A 16,336-nucleotide genomic window follows, 5' to 3' on the forward strand; every position below is an offset into this window, starting at 1 on the left:
CAATTACTGCTCCCCAGCCACACAGACGTGTGTGTGTGTGTGTGTGTGTGTGTGTGTGTGTGTGTGTGTCTGTCCTTTTTTCCCCCCAGATGTTTGACATGTTGGAAGGAGCTCAAGGAAGCATTCCTTCTACTCATAACTTTGAGCCAGCCCATCAGGATGGCCTGGAGGCCCTGAGCATTCTGGGAGACTCGGTGTACAGTGCAGCCAGAGACCACTGCATCAGGAGATGGGATCTGTCTAGCAAGCAGCTCAAACAGGTATTGGGGGAGGGGGACTACATTTGAATTCACGTACTGCCCTGCCATACTAAATACAGTCTGAACATGAGAAATGTTTTTATATTTACTTGCATAAGCTATCTTCCTGCCTAAAGGTGTCCTTGCTAGCCAAGTGTGATTTTCCTCACAGAATGAATGTCAAGCTTTGATCAAGTCTCAACCAAATTTCACACGATTTTTCCCGTTCCTTTGTACATATCTACGTTATTGGTATTTAGCAGATGCTCTTATCCAGAGCAAAATAAACATACCCAGAGCAGCAGTTGGGGGTTGCTCAAGGGCACTTTAACCATTCTTGCTGGTCCAGGGAATTGAACTGGTGACCTTTTGGTCCCAAAGCTGCTTCGCTACCATTAGGTCCATATCTGCATGCCAAGATGTTCACATGCTTCATCAGCTTTCATGATTAAGCGGTTAGCCCATGTTTAAATGGGCAATTTGGTCACATAACAGGTGTAGTGCTCAACAAAGTCTGTATGTCATTGATCCTATTAAATATATATATTCAACTCCTTCACCTTAAAGTATTTAATTTAGTAACTGCTGTAAAACTGAAAGGAAATGTGTGTAACTCAGTAAAGAAGGCAAGTCTTGGCTCACAGTCAGGTGCTGGGAGTTTAAAGGAGATACGCAGAACCTTTTATTTTTAAATAAATTTCTGAGTGGATAGTATCTCCATCCCTGACTCTTGTATGCTGCATAAATGGGAATTTTAAATATATATTTTTGAGAGTTAAAATCGACTGCAAAGTTGGCATTTGAGCTGCCAGCCAGCCAGCCCTGAGTGCATGACGTCACAGCGGTAACCGGTTTTAAGGCCGAGGCCTTTTACAGCTATAGATCAAAGTCATATAAATAAAAATTGATGGTGAAAGTCAGAAATAGCGTTACCGACTTGCTCAACTAAGACTGATTTGACTTCATTGATTGTGGGTTGACTCTCATTAAAACAGGATAGGTGTGTTAACTTATGCAACAGACATGTACATGCATGCATTTTCACTGATTAAAGCGTAAAAGGCTAATTAAATAATCAGATGAACTGAGACAATCACATTCTGAAGCAAATTAAATAATCTTATTCCGGTAACTTAAACACACAATACAAGTAAACATCGCATACAACGGCCTCGGATAAACCGGATATTTGCCTACACCGTACTGATTCTTGTGGTCCCAGTCCCGTCTAACTATAACTCCTTTAAATTTCATCGCATATACTGACCTTTATATACCGGACAATCGCATATAACGTACCAAAATCTCTGGTCCCAGTCTAGTACATTTCCATTAAAATAGCCTCGCATACAACAGACACCAATGCCATTTCCCCCACGAAGAGTTTTTAACACACAATGCACAGCGTGATGTAGCACAGCGTGATGTAGCGCAGCATAAGTCTGGTTGCCAATCAGCGATATCGATCAAAGTGACGTTATGCAGCCTGTTTCCCCGACACCATCCAATCAGCACTCGGATAGTTTTGCCGCGCTTTTGTAGTAAAGTCCCCTTCCTTTTCCTGCACTGCCTGGTTTGGGAACATGTGTAAAACCATTTTGATTTTGAATGTTGGTTGGAGCGGAATGGCGTCGAATAAGCGTAAGCAATGGACATGCAAAGAGAAATACGATATTGTCAAGTTTGCCGAGAGTCATCCAGAATGGATAAAAGTAGAACTAGCTGCCAAATTTGATATAAAAAAACAAACATTATCTGACATTCTGAGAAAGAAAGTTGAGATCGTTTCTATTATTGAAAACCCTGATAAAGTGGCCAAGGATGCAGGCGGCGTCAAGCGTGTTCGGAAAGTCAGTTACGAAGATGTGGATGCGGCACTTTTAGTGTGGTTCCGCCAAAAGGCAGCCTTGCCGGACATAAGAATTGATACAGAAATGCTTCAGCTGAAGGCTGAGTATTTTGCTCACCAGCTTGGACATGAGGATACCACCATATCTGGGGGCTGGGTCGATCGTTTCAAGAGAAGATGGGGCATTGGAAAGGTGCTTAAGTGTGGGGAAGCTGGTTCTGTGGATCAAGATGTTGTTACTGACTGGCAGACAGGGAAGTTAGCCGATATCTTGAAGTGTTACAAAGCAGAAGATATTTATAACGCCGATGAGACTGGTCTGTTTTATATGATGTTACCAGAGAATGCCCTGGGCTTTATAGGGGAAACAGTTCATGGGGGTAAGCAGAAAAAGACCAGGATTACCCTGTTAGTTGCCGCCAACATGGATGGGTCGAGTCAAGGTGACTGGGTGTATAACGAACAGAAGTCTGCTATATGCGTATAACAAAGTACGGTATACGCATACAACAGACTTCGCATATAATGGACAAAAATGGCTGGTCCCAAGTGGTCTGTTATATGCGAGGTTTACTGTATTAATCTAAATGCAGGTAAACAATGTGTTTTTGTTGTTTTGTATCCCAATGAGAGTCGGAGCTTACCTGTCTGTGTTCTTGCTTCTTGAAGGCTGATCTTGTGGCCGATTGTTTTGAAACAATCTGACTTTCAGTTGTTCGTTCAGTTCTCCATTCATTCACTTCTTCCACGTAAGGGTGAGATGGCAGCGATATCCAGCAGAGAAAATCAGACTGCTGGTCCACTCATTCTCCATACTGAGTACTCCGCCATTACTGCTCGGCTCAGGCAATTACTAAAACCCGGGATGGGACATCACTGGTTTTAGCAACAACCACGGGGAGGTTACTGCCCAAGCGATATGTCCCGTTCCGTCCCGGGTTTTAGCAACAACCCTCGGCTCACGCTCCAGAAGAACTGATGCAACTGAACTTGCTTTCCTTTTTATAAATAAATAAATTTTCTTTTCCTTTAATTGTTGGTACTGCACCCTCTTTCAATACAGGCTTATAGCCAACACTCCTCAACACATCAGAGGTCTTGTACGAGTCTTCAGTAAAATGTACAGAGCAGAGGAGAGACCACTTCGTAGGCGCCCAATGTGCCCGTGAACTTCTCACAAAACGCGTCCAAATCTTTGCAGTTTGAACATTCTTGGGCCATGAATGCAACGTAAATCCACCTTCTGTCGTGTTGCTGCACCTGCCAGCAACACATCTACATGGCATGGCGATAAATGAGCTCAAAATGGAGGATCGGAGTTGCAGTCAGCTCTGAGTTTTAGTATAGCGGAAATGGCGATGAGACCGATAGACTTCCTGCTGTGACATTACAGACGTCAAGGTCATTCACTCAGACCACTACCTACTGTATATGAATCACTTTAATCATAAAAATTACTATATTAGATTTGTTGTTAACGCTTAAAACTATTCCTGTGCCATTCTTGAGGTCTCAAGGCATTTATAAACAAAAAGTGAGGCCATGGCTCTGCGTATCTCCTTTAAGGGTTACTGCAGTGGTCTAGTCACTCATGCAGTTCTTTCCAAATTCCTGACAAAACTGAAGAAGCATCACAGTTTATCTTTGCAAGTGAGGTGTTTGCTGATGGATGTTTTGATAAATTTATTACCTATTAACTTGTAATGGGATGTAGGAAGAGACTTTAATAGGTCATTCTGTGAAATAGTGTAACTTTAAACAAAGTGTGTGTGTGTTTTGCCGTGAGCAGCAGGTCGACAGGGCGCACTCTGATTGGGTGAGCGCTCTGGCGGTTGTGCCGGATTCCAGGATTTTACTGAGCGTGTGCAGAGGAGGGCTCCTGAAGCTGTGGCACTCGGACACACTCAGACCCCTGGGGGAACTGAGAGGACACGACTGTGCCATCAATGGCATCTCCACCAACAGCACTCATCTGTTCACTGCCTCAGAGTGAGTCCTCAACCACACACACACACACACACGTGCACCTTTAAACTTTGGGAGGCGTCATCTGATTGTGCCCTAAATCACACTGACATTACAGAAAAACGGGGTTTTGTTTTTACAGCCCTGTGACTGCCACAAAGAACGAATTTTTTTTTTCTTTTTACTGTCAGAGCATTTTATTTATTCATTATGATATAAAGAGAATTTCTACCTTGAATATCTGCCTCAGATTAAATTATACCACTTTCATTTAAAGCTGTTACTGACTTTCATTGTCGATGCTCATTATCTGACTGTTGATAACTTATAAAATTCCTTGTAGGATGAATTTAAATAAGACAAAGGTGACCCAGTACATGTGCCTTCATCATATGACCTACTGGCTTGTTATTTGGCCTATTAATATATTCAGTCATTCTAGTATCTGTGTATTATTTCATTATTCACCTTAAAAAGTATTAAATTATATTACTGAGTAACTGCTATAAAACTAAACAAAAAAATGCTTTGATTTTGATATACTCATGATTACACAGGATGGTGCAAAAAAAAAAAAATCACACAGACCAGTGAAAAATTAAAGGGGGGAACCAAGTGATTTTAATAAGATTTTGACGACTCAATTAGCTAAATATCAGTTACAAGAATTAATTTTTCTTTTGGATTTGTTTATATTTGTCCGTCGTGAGGTTTCTGATAAAATTACAGGGAGCTACTGTTTATAGCTGCTCTAATGTAATTCTGTAATGATGATTCAGTTATCAGTGGGTTTTATTGTTGTTGCTTGTATAACGTGTACACATTAGAACAAAATATTGTCTCTTCAGGATTATGGTGTAATATACTTTCACTGGCCACTTTAAGAGGAACTTGTTCTTGATTCTAAGATTCCTGTTATTGGCTGCAGGAGTAGAACCCAGTGTGGTTTTCTGCTGTTGCATGCTGAGATGCTTTTCTGCTCACCACGGTTGTACAGAGTTGCTATAAGTTACTATATCTTTCCTGGCAGCTCGAACCAATCTGGCCATTTTCCTCTGACCCTCTCTTATCAACAAGGCATTTGTTTCCACCCACAGAACTGTCACTCACTCAGTGTTTTTTGTTTTTCGCACCATTATGTCTGTGTAAACTCTAGAGACTGTTGTGTATGAAAACCCCAGGAGATCAGCAGTTTCTGAAATACTTAAACCAGTCCATCTGGCTCAAACCAACACCCATGCCACAGTGAAAGTCACAGTTTGAGATGACAATTTTTCCCATTCTGATGTTTGAGGTGGACATTCACTGAAGCTCTTGATTTGTATCTGCATGATTTGATGCATTGTGCTGCTGTCAAAGGATTGGCTGATTAGAGAACGCCATAAAACAGCAATGTAGGAGTGTTCCTACTAAAGTGGCTGGTGAATGAGTGTATCTACAGCAGCACTGTACACAGGACTACACAGAGAAAATGCATGACTGTATAAGAGGAACGCTAAATATACAAAAAAATACATAGGACAGTAAATACACAGGGCAGGTCACACTGATTAGACATGACAACAGAAGAGCACTGGATGGAAGAATGTAGTGCAAATGAAAATGTGTTTTATAAACCGTAGACTGCACTATCATGAAATTGGTAGTCAATATGATGATGCTTTAATTACAGTGGTGCTTGAAAGTTTGTGAACCCTTTAGAATTGTCTATATTTCTGCATAAATATGACCTAAAACATCATCAGATTTTCACACAAGTCCTAAAAGTAGATAAAGAGAACCCAGTTAAACAAATGAGACAAAAATATTATACTTGTTCATTTATTTATTGAGGAAAATGATCCAATATTACATATCTGTGAGTGGCAAAAGTATATGAACCTGTGCTTTCAGTATCTGCTGTGACCCCCTTGGGCAGCAATAACTGCAACTAAACATTTGCGGTAACTGTTGATCAGTCCTGCACACCGGCTTGAAGGAATTTTAGCCCATTCCTCCATACAGAACAGCTTCAACTCTGGGATGTTGGTGGGTTTACTCACATGAACTGCTCGCTTCAGGTCCTTCCACAACATTTCGATTGGATTAAGGTCAGGACTTTGACTTGGCCATTCCAAAACATTAACTTTATTCTTCTTTAACCATTCTTTGGTCGAACGACTTGTGTGCTTAGGGTCGTTGTCTTGCTGCATGACCCACCTTCTCTTGAGATTTAGGCTACATCCACACGACAACGGCAACGAGATGTTATTTAAAAATATATCACGTCCAAATGGGCAACGATCAGTAAAATATCAGGTCCATATGGCAACGCAACGCTTGCTGAAAATGATGCAATACACATGCCACACCTCTAGGGGCGCTGTAAGACGGTCCCTTCGGAGACACCAGAACAATAGAAGTAAGGACGCATGCGCATAAACTATTATGCGCGAGACTTCATATTAGCCACAAAGTCAGGAAAATCTGTTCGTAAAATTACGTTATAATGACCAAATACAATGAAAAGTATTTTTCCAGTCTCACCTGTGAAAGGTAATCCCATGTGATCTTGTTTGGACGGCAAACCTGTTGGTACAGTTAAACGCAGCTAATCTTTATTCTCCGCTTTGACCTCTCCAATATGGCGGCGAGGATGACGTATGATTCTACGCGGAAGGCGGCGTCTTTAATGGTCCGGAATAAATTGAATACTACAGATTGATGGATTAATTTGTTGTTTCTCACCTGTGAAAGGTAATCCCATGTGATCTCGTTTGGACGGTAAACCTGTTGGTACAGTTAAAGGCAGCACATGAATCTTTATTCTCCGCTTTGACCTCTCCAATATGGCGGCGAGGATGACATATGATTCTACGCGGAAGGCGGCGTCTTTAATGGTCCGGAATAAATTGAATGTTACACGTTGATGGATTAATTTGCTCCTCTACGCACTTTTTGAGGAATGTATTGTTGGACTTAAACCCACATCTGAAGAGGTGAGATCGCTCCTTTTTTTTCCCTATTTTTGCTGGCGGGATTGATTCTGCCCTAAGGGCAGAGTCTCTCTCTCTCTCTCACTTTGCACCATTACACAATAAATATTCACAGTGAAAATATTTTGTAAGCGCGTTTCATGAACCAAGTTATAGGATTTGTTGACAACTCGCATCGCATCGCAATGAGATCATTAGCACTACTGGTGTTAAGAATCAGACCATTTCATAAATGAATATTTTGCTGTAGAGCTGCAGTGTTTGTACAATTGCATGTTTTTGCTTCACTATTACTGTCACTATTCTGCTTCTTGCATTACTACTGTGAACTAACACTGAACATAATAATAATAATATCCAAGCTCGTGTTTCACTCTCACTAGTGCTCTGTAAGGCTTTTTCCTGGTGATATTCGTTACACTTCTACCCGGTGTGAAGCACTCAGTCATGTGGTTGTGATGTCATCGTAAACAAATCCGTTCTACTCATCCAGACGACTTCACAACGGCAACGTTGCCAGATCTTTCCACTCTGGAACCCGTTCTCAAAAAGATTGCGTTTTGGGCACCCAAAACGCCGGTGCCGTGTGGACGCCAGGCCTAAACGATAAGCAATTGTATCGGAGTCACCTGAATCCGTTGCCGTGTGGACAGGGCCTTAGTTCATGAACAGATGTCCTGACGTTTTCCTTTAGAATCCGCTGGTATAATTCAGAATTCATTCTTCCATCAGTGATGGCAAGCCGTCCTGGCCCAGATGCAGCAAAACAGGCCCAAACCATGGTACTACCGCCACCATGTTTCACAGATGGAATAAGGTTCTTATGCTGGAATGCAGTGTTTTCCTTCCTCCAAACATAACGCTTCTCATTTAAACCAGAAAGTTCTATTTTGGTCTCATCCATCCACAAAACATTTTTCCAATAGCCTTCTGGCTTGTCCACGTGATCTTTAGCAAACTGCAGACGAGCAGCAATGTTCTTTTTGGAGAGCAGTGGCTTTCCCCTTGCAACCCTGCCATGCACACCATTATTGTTCAGTGTTCTCCTGATGGTGGACTCATGAGCATTAACATTAGCCAATGGTGAGAGAGGCCTTCAGTTGCTTAGAAGTTACCCTGGGGTCCTTTGTGACCTCGCTGTCTATTACATGCCTTGCTCTTGGAGTGATCTTTGTTGGTCGACCACTCCTGGGGAGGGTAACAATGGTCTTGAATTTCCTCCATTTGTACACAATCTGTCTGACTGTGGATTGGTGGAGTCCAAACTCTTTAGAGATGGTTTTGTAACCTTTTCCAGCCTGATGAGCGTCAACAACGCTTTTTCTGAGGTCCTCAGAAATCTCCTTTGTTCGTGCCATGATACACTTCCACAAACGTGTTGTGAAGATCAGACTTTGATAGATCCCTGTTCTTTAAATAAAACAGGGTGCCCACTCACACCTGATTGTCGTCCCATTGATTGAAAACACCTGACTCGAATTTCACCTTCAAATTAACTGCTAATCCTAGAGGTTCACATACTTTTGCCACTCACAGATATGTAATATTGGATCATTTTCCTCAATAAATAAATGACCAAGTATAATATTTTTGTCTCATTTGTTTAACTGGGTTCTCTTTATCTACTTTTAGGACTTGTGTGAAAATCTGATGATGTTTTAGGTCACATTTATGCAGAAATACAGAAAATTCTAAAGGGTTCACAAACTTTCAAGCACCACTGTATATAGTATAAGTGTGCAGTGATTGTTGTACTACGGAAGGTCCTGGGAAGGGTGTTATGAGGCAGTAGTGTAAGAAACAGCTAGTTTCACAGATGTTCCACAACATTACATGTAAGTATAAAATGTTATTCGTTAATAAATTTAGAAATTGTAATTGTTGTCAAATTGCTGTGGTATAAGAGGAGGAAAAACACTTTACGACATGCTCTTCTTGGAAAAATAATCAACTTCAGGGTGGTAACTGTAACTCAAGTTGATCCACATCACACCTCATCCTTCATTGTTTTCTTATACCCACATGCCCTGTCTGCACATAGTGTAGCATTACTGCTTATGTTCAGTCTCTGCGTGTGGATGTATAAAATAACACACAATGTCTTTTAATAATTCATTTAAATATTCCATCATTTAAGTTGTTTATATTATTAATATTTTATGAATTCAGTTTACCAGCCCTAACTACGGAAGCCGAGAGAGGCCCTTCATATAATCCTTTTTTTTTATTCACCTTTATTATCCTGAGATAACGACATAATTAATTCAGGATCTCGAGAAAACAACACAACTAATTCGAGCTCTCAAGAAAACAAAACCGTTATTTCGAGATCTCGAGAAAACAAAACAATTATTCCGTTATCTCGAGAAAACAAAACAATGATTTCATGATCTCGAGTAAACAGCTGAGAAATGGTTCATTCAGGTGCGCCAAGAGACTTGTGATGTGCTGACTTTGGGGCTATTTCTCATTCTGTATAGACGCAACTTTGGTCATTAGAATGTCTGGAGTAATCGATCACCTAATAAGGCAATATTTTGATCAGGGGTTGACACAGGGAGAGATTGCATTAAGTCTTTTAATAAGGGATCATTTCAAAATTAGTCCGCGGCACCTTCGCAGAAGACTGACCCGGCTTCGTCTCTACCAAAGGAGATACAGTGATCCAGCTGAGATCATGAAATAATTTTGTTTTCTCAAGATCACGGAATAATTTTGTTTTCTTGAGATCCTGAATTAATTATGTCGTTATCTCGGGATAACAAGGTGAATAAAAAAAGATTATATGAAGGGCCTCTCGCGGCTTCCGTACCTAACACACACCTACACTTTGAAAACTAAATACACTAAATATTGTTTTTGATTTTGGGTTCTTGCAGAGATCGAACTGTGAGGATCTGGCAAGTTAAAGGATCTCTGGATGATGGGCTTTACTGACTTAAGTGCATCATGTGACTCAGAAACTGCGAGTATTATTTGCACAACAGAAGAAACCTGGCATTCTTTGCTGGCAGTTTTGTTTCCTGAAAGTTTGCTAGTTTCCGTGCGTGTGTGTGGTGGGTTTTTGGTTTTTTTTTTTTTTTTTCTTTGACTGACAGAGAAGAAAGCTGATCAGCATACCTCCTGAAAGTGCCCTGCTCTTTCGCACTGCCAACAGTTCTCATATGAATTTAGGTCACATGCTCATCGCTGGCTGGTGCAAAAACCAAAGTTGGGCTTTGGTGGTGTAAACGCTGTAAAACTGGCAAACACACAGTGAAGTCTTATTAAAACTTTTTGAATGTGTATGAACATGATTTCTTGTTGACTGAACCGGGACCAACATGCTCTTAAATTAAACTTGAAGCAAACCTTGATGTCAGTTCTCTTTAATGGTCGATGTCCAAAGTGAAAAGTGTTGCTGTTAAATTTAAACAGTGAAAGCTCGAGCAGCAGAAACATGAAGAAAGCGTCTTTACATTAAACATCATTACTACTGGTACAAATACTTGTGCACCCATGTGTTTTAGTTTTACAAACTGTCATATCTACTGTATTTGTAGTGTATGTAAGTGTGTCTGTTTGATTTGTAAGTGCTGACCTTTAAATGTACGTACGTTTTTGCTCGGATAGGGTTTGGATGTACATGGAGTCACTGACTGTAACTTAATCACTGTTGTAACTAAGTCTGTTCTGTCTTTGATAAAATCCCAGGTCAATACAATTCATGTCTGAAAGGATCATTTGGTTTCTGTGTCATCATTTAAATCATTATAATATAAATCTTTAAAATAGGATTAAGTCAGGTTATAGACATATACTTTGTATTAGTGTAAGATTTAAATACACTTTTAAGGAAAACCAGTTCCTCAAGGGTTCTTTTATTAGGGAACGGTTTTCTGTTATTTAAATGGGTTCAACCATATCTTTGATAACTATGTTGGCTCATGGCTAAAGACCTTCTGGTGCTTGTTTTCTCCTTATTCCATATATTAAATTGAAAGAGTAGTGACGGAGTGCTTTGTTTTTAAACTAGAACTCCGTACCATCAAACATTTGTCAGGTTCCACTGAACTGGTTTTAAAAACCATCACATTTTTTCCACTTTAGCTTATTAGTAGCTTTTATTTTTATTTACATTTTTTTATATATACTTTTACTGGCATATCACTTTGACATTGCTGTTTTGATTTAACTTTTATATATTTACACACGGGCGGCACGGTGGTGTAGTGGTTAGCGCTGTCGCCTCACAGCAAGAAGGTCCGGGTTCGAGCCCCGTGGCCGGCGAGGGCCTTTCTGTGTGGAGTTTGCATGTTCTCCCCGTGTCCACGTGGGTTTCCTCCGGGTGCTCCGGTTTCCCCCACAGTCCAAAGACATGCAGGTTAGGTTAACTGGTGACTCTAAATTGACCGTAGGTGTGAATGTGAGTGTGAATGGTTGTCTGTGTCTGTGTGTCAGCCCTGTGATGACCTGGCGACTTGTCCAGGGTGTACCCCGCCTTTCGCCCGTAGTCAGCTGGGATAGGCTCCAGCTTGCCTGCGACCCTGTAGAACAGGATAAAGCGGCTAGAGATAATGCGATGAGATATTTACACACATTTTTAGCTGTCTATGTAGAATAGAATGCCCTTATTGTCACTGCACAAAGGTACAATGAAATTTAGTTCATCATAGGAGAGCAAAACCGCTGCGTACGGTACATGTGCACCGCCGCCACTCTTGGGCACTTCAGCCCAAGGCCTTCCCATGTTAACCTAACTGCATGACTTTGGAGGAAACCGGAGCACCCGGAGGAAACCCACACAGACACGGGGAGAACATGTAAACATGGTATATTTATTTTCTGTAACGTTTATGTAATGATTATTTTTGTTTGTTTTGTAACTTAACCCTCTGTAATAAGGAAGAAAGCTTTGTCAGGTTCTACGTATAACATTAACCGGCGAGTGGCCTAGTGGTTAGCATGTCCGCTTATCGATCGTGAGTTCTACTCATGGTCGGGTCATACCAAAGACCATCATAAAAATGGTGCCTACTGCCATCTGGCAAGGCACGCTGCAATACAGATGTGAGTGGGGAGTCAAACTCTTGCGGTCACCAGAGGATTGTAACCCTAGCTACTGTATGTAATATAGGCGAGAGGCCGAGGGCTACGAAACGGAGATCGGCGCTGCCAAACGTGCCATGAATGGTGCGGGAAGGACTTTGACATAAAAGACAACCAGGGAACTGTTTAGGCCTCTGTTTAACTTTTCCCCCTAAGAAAGATGTATAATCTGTGGAAAACCTAGAGCTTTGAAAGTGAATGGAGTAGCTCTGCAAGGACATCACAACTGTACTGCAGCACATCATCAGTAGGGGGCAGTATAGAAATGCAAGTCACTTAATGAAGCTGTTCAGGACTTTTCTGCTTGCCGAAGTATTAGTGTGTTGTTCGCACGCTAGTCAAAGATATGGGCTGAAAGTTCCGAATCCACAGATGGAAGATTTATTATCCTGAATATATGTGTTGAAGTAAAAAAAAAAGACTAGAGCTGTAATGGGGGTGACTCAAAAGGAAGTAGGAAGACTGAGAAAGGTTCTGAGATGAAAGAATTTTGTCTAAGCTCAAAGAAATTGCCATCAGACAACAGTTTGGTGAAGAGCTAATCGTATCTGTTTCCATAATTCCTTACACTTTGCACACCAGTTCAACTTTAGTAAATGGCGTTCTTGTTTCTTGTAAACGTCATGCACGTTTCCCAGCAGACAGATTTTGTTAGTCTGAAAAGAGAAAATAGTTACTCATTTGACCACAAAGGCACACATCCTCTACTAGTATTTTTCATGTGAACCTGTGCCTGTTTTTGTCTTGTCATTTGTTGTTTATTGTACTTGGATAGCCAAGTGGTTAGATGGTTATTTGCTATCCATATATAAATGTCTGGGGTGGCACGGTGGTGTAGTGGTTAGCACTGTCGCCTCACAGCAAGAAGGTCCGGGTTCGAGCCCCGTGGCCGGCGAGGGCCTTTCTGTGCGGAGTTTGCATGTTCTCCCCGTGTCCGCGTGGGTTTCCTCCGGGTGCTCCGGTTTCCCCCACAGTCCAAAGACATGCAGGTTAGGTTAACTGGTGACTCTAAATTGACCGTAGGTGTGAATGTGAGTGTGAATGGTTGTCTGTGTCTATGTGTCAGCCCTGTGATGACCTGGCGACTTGTCCAGGGTGTACCCCGCCTTTCGCCCGTAGTCAGCTGGGATAGGCTCCAGCTTGTCTGCGACCCTGTAGAACAGGATAAAGCGGCTAGAGATGATGATGATGATGATATAAATGTCTATTTAGATTTATACCTTATTTTATCATCTATTTTCTCTATAAATGTGCCACGACAGCCTAAGGGAAACGGTATTTCAATGCACGGTGTACTTGTATATGGACATCGACGACAAATCTCTTTTGAATCTTGAAAGTAATATCTTCCAAGTTGGCCGGTGCTTCTTTACTCACGTTCCAAGCATCCTCCAAGCCAAGCAGAAATTAGTACACACGAGAGGATGATGATTGTTCTCCTGGATATTTAATTCATAGTCAAGACTAACCCCTTAAAATAACTTGACCTCGTTTTTAATAGCACTTGTGTTTGGATATGATTAGGAAATACAGAACCTTTTCAGCTCTGCAGGGGAACAGTGATTCTGAGTGAAGAGTGAAGAGCCCCCCTGTGCATGTCTCTCTCTCTCTCTCTGCGTGTCTCTCAGCGGTGAAGAGTGGATTGCTTAATCAGGCGTAGGTTTTTAAATCAGTCAGAATGTCTCGCCAAGGAGAACAAAGAGCTCTGATTGGTTAGTTTGACTCTCATTAAGAGTCAGCTTGCTGAAATTTTGCTCACCTCCAAGAGTGTGGCTTTAAATGTGTATGTGCTATATGTATTTATGCATGGGTGCCTTTGTACAGTGTGCTTTTAAAAAATAATAATAATACACATTGACCGCATTGTGAAAACAGGCCTAGGACAGGTGTGCATGAATAGAAATGTCATGATGAAGGGGAAGGTGGTTTTGATTGAAAAGAAGATTTGGTAAAATGTATCCAGTCAAAGCACGCATCATCCTGGATCAGGAACATCCCTGGCTGTATCTTCTTCCTGTCATCATGGATCATGGAGAACAATGGACCTTATTCCATAATTTCTGATGACTCACACTTTTGGTTTAAAACTGCTTCTTAGCTTTCTAAAAGACTTTGAACCCTTTCTGACCGAGAAACCAGCTGTTGTACCTTTCTATATAGAACTTTTAATGGTCCCTCAAGTGGGGACAAACCAAAAGTTCCTCTCACCATAAGGATCAGGCACACAAGTAGACCTTGTTTGATTGATTTTCACCCTTGGAAAGCAGCACTATTTAAAAAAAAAAAGTATGGCATCGCCCAGCCAAGCAATCTCATTCTGGCATGCCATCCTCAATGACTCATCTAGCAATATAAGGTCTTCAGGAAACAGGGGACCATTGGTGGAAAAGAAAAAGTAAGCCAGTATTAAGGTATCAACTCAACTACATAGAGTACCAATATTTGTTTGAAGACACAAACCAAGAACACAATATTAGATTAGAACAAAGACTGTGTGGGCTCCCTGTGAGCCTGAGGAGTTTTACCCAAATCTTCAGTAATACAAAACAAGAAGCTTAGTGACAAGCTGGCAAGGGGCAATGAACTCATGTCACGATTGCTCCTGGCAGAAATAAATTATTCTTCATGCATGGCTAATTAGTCTGACCGCAATCTTGACTCACAAGATAAAAAGATGGTGGTTAGAAAATTCCCAATTCCCAATCTATTACTGTAGTTGACATTTGAAATAAGGTTAGATATCATGGTGGTACCATCATGTCTTGAGACAAGGAGCCTGTCCACAAGGGGAATGAGGTTGAGCTGAGGTTAGCAAACTACAAGAATGTAGCAGTGAGGGTGTGGAGGGTGGTTATGGGGAACGTACACTTTCTCTGCTCTTCGACAATAATACTTCTACTTGTGATGCAGCTGTTTCACTGCTCCCATTCACACACTGGTGAAAGCCTGCTCACAGTTACAACCTTCTGACAGGCCATGGGCACCAGCAGTAGTTCTGACAAATACCGGAATGCAAGACAGTTAAAACATCTGATTCTGTTGAAAATATTTCTTGGCGGTATGACAACAACAACACGTTTAATTTATATAACGCTTTTCACCAACCCAAGGACCCTCAATAAAAGTTATAGTATAACTGAACTATTTTCCTCTTTGAATATTCTAAAATGCAGAATGTAAGTTGTGACATATTTCAGAGAGCAGGTTCAATAATTGAAAGAAATTGCTGAGAAACAATAAGATCACCAGGTGGCACGATGGTGTAGTGGTTAGCACTGTCGCCTCACAGCAAGAAGGTTCTGGGTTTGAGCCCAGCGGCCGGCGAGGGCCTTTCTGTGTGGAGTTTGCATGTTCTCCCCGTGTCCGCGTGGGTTTCCTCCGGGTGCTCTGGTTTCCCCCACAGTCCAAAGACATGCAGGTTAGGTTAACTGGTGACTCTAAATTGACCATGAGTGGTTGTTTGTGTCTATGCGTCAGCCCTGTGATGATCTGGTAACTTGTCCAGGGTGTACCCCACCCATAGTCAGCTGGGATAAGCTCCAGCTTGCCCACGACCCAGTACAGGATAAGCGGTTACGGATAATGAATGGATGGATGGCTGTCTTATAGTTTTGTCATCTAATTTGATACCTAGAGATAAAATGGGCGGCACGGTGGTGTAGTGGTTAGCACTGTCGCCTCACAGCAAGAAGGTTCTGGGTTTGAGCCCAGCGGCCGACGAGGGCCTTTCTGTGTGGAGTTTGCATGTTCTCCCCGTGTCTGCATGGGTTTCCTCCGGGTGCTCTGGTTTCCCCCACAGTCCAAAAACATGCAGGTTAGGTTAACTGGTGACTCTAAATTGACCATGAGTGGTTGTTTGTGTCTATGTGTCAGCCCTGTGATGATCTGGTAACTTGTCCAGGGTGTACCCCACCCATAGTCAGCTGGGATAAGCTCCAGCTTGCCTACGACCCAGTACAGGATAAGCGGTTACGGATAATGAATGGATGGATGGCTGTCTTATAGTTTTGTCATCTAATTTGATACCTAGAGATAAAACGGGCGGCACGGTGGTGTAGTGGTTAGCGCTGTCGCCTCACAGCAAGAAGGTCTGGGTTCGAGCCCCGTGGCCGGCGAGGGCCTTTCTGTGTGGAGTTTGCATGTTCTCCTCGTGTCCACGTGGGTTTCCTCCAGGTGCTCCGGTTTCCCCCACAGTCCAAAGACATGCAGGTTAGGTTAAC

The 16,336-nt window shown here is 41.9% G+C and overlaps 1 protein-coding gene across 3 annotated transcripts in view; it reads left to right on the forward strand.

Annotated features, from left to right (window-relative positions):
- Positions 1-10,747, forward strand: part of LOC132869707 (kinesin-like protein KIF21A) — a 157,054-nt gene extending 146,307 nt beyond the window's left edge. For all 3 annotated transcript variants that reach the window (XM_060903041.1, XM_060903042.1, XM_060903043.1), the window contains 3 exons: positions 90-260; positions 3,878-4,077; positions 9,908-10,747. In XM_060903041.1, the coding sequence (XP_060759024.1) occupies positions 90-260; positions 3,878-4,077; positions 9,908-9,965 (429 nt within the window). In that variant the 3' untranslated portion in view covers positions 9,966-10,747. The remainder of the gene's footprint in view (positions 1-89; positions 261-3,877; positions 4,078-9,907) is intronic.
- The last annotated feature ends 5,589 nt before the right edge of the window (positions 10,748-16,336 follow it).

Source organism: Neoarius graeffei, chromosome 21 (assembly GCF_027579695.1).
Source record: "Neoarius graeffei isolate fNeoGra1 chromosome 21, fNeoGra1.pri, whole genome shotgun sequence".
Classification (NCBI taxonomy): Eukaryota; Metazoa; Chordata; class Actinopteri; order Siluriformes; family Ariidae; genus Neoarius; species Neoarius graeffei.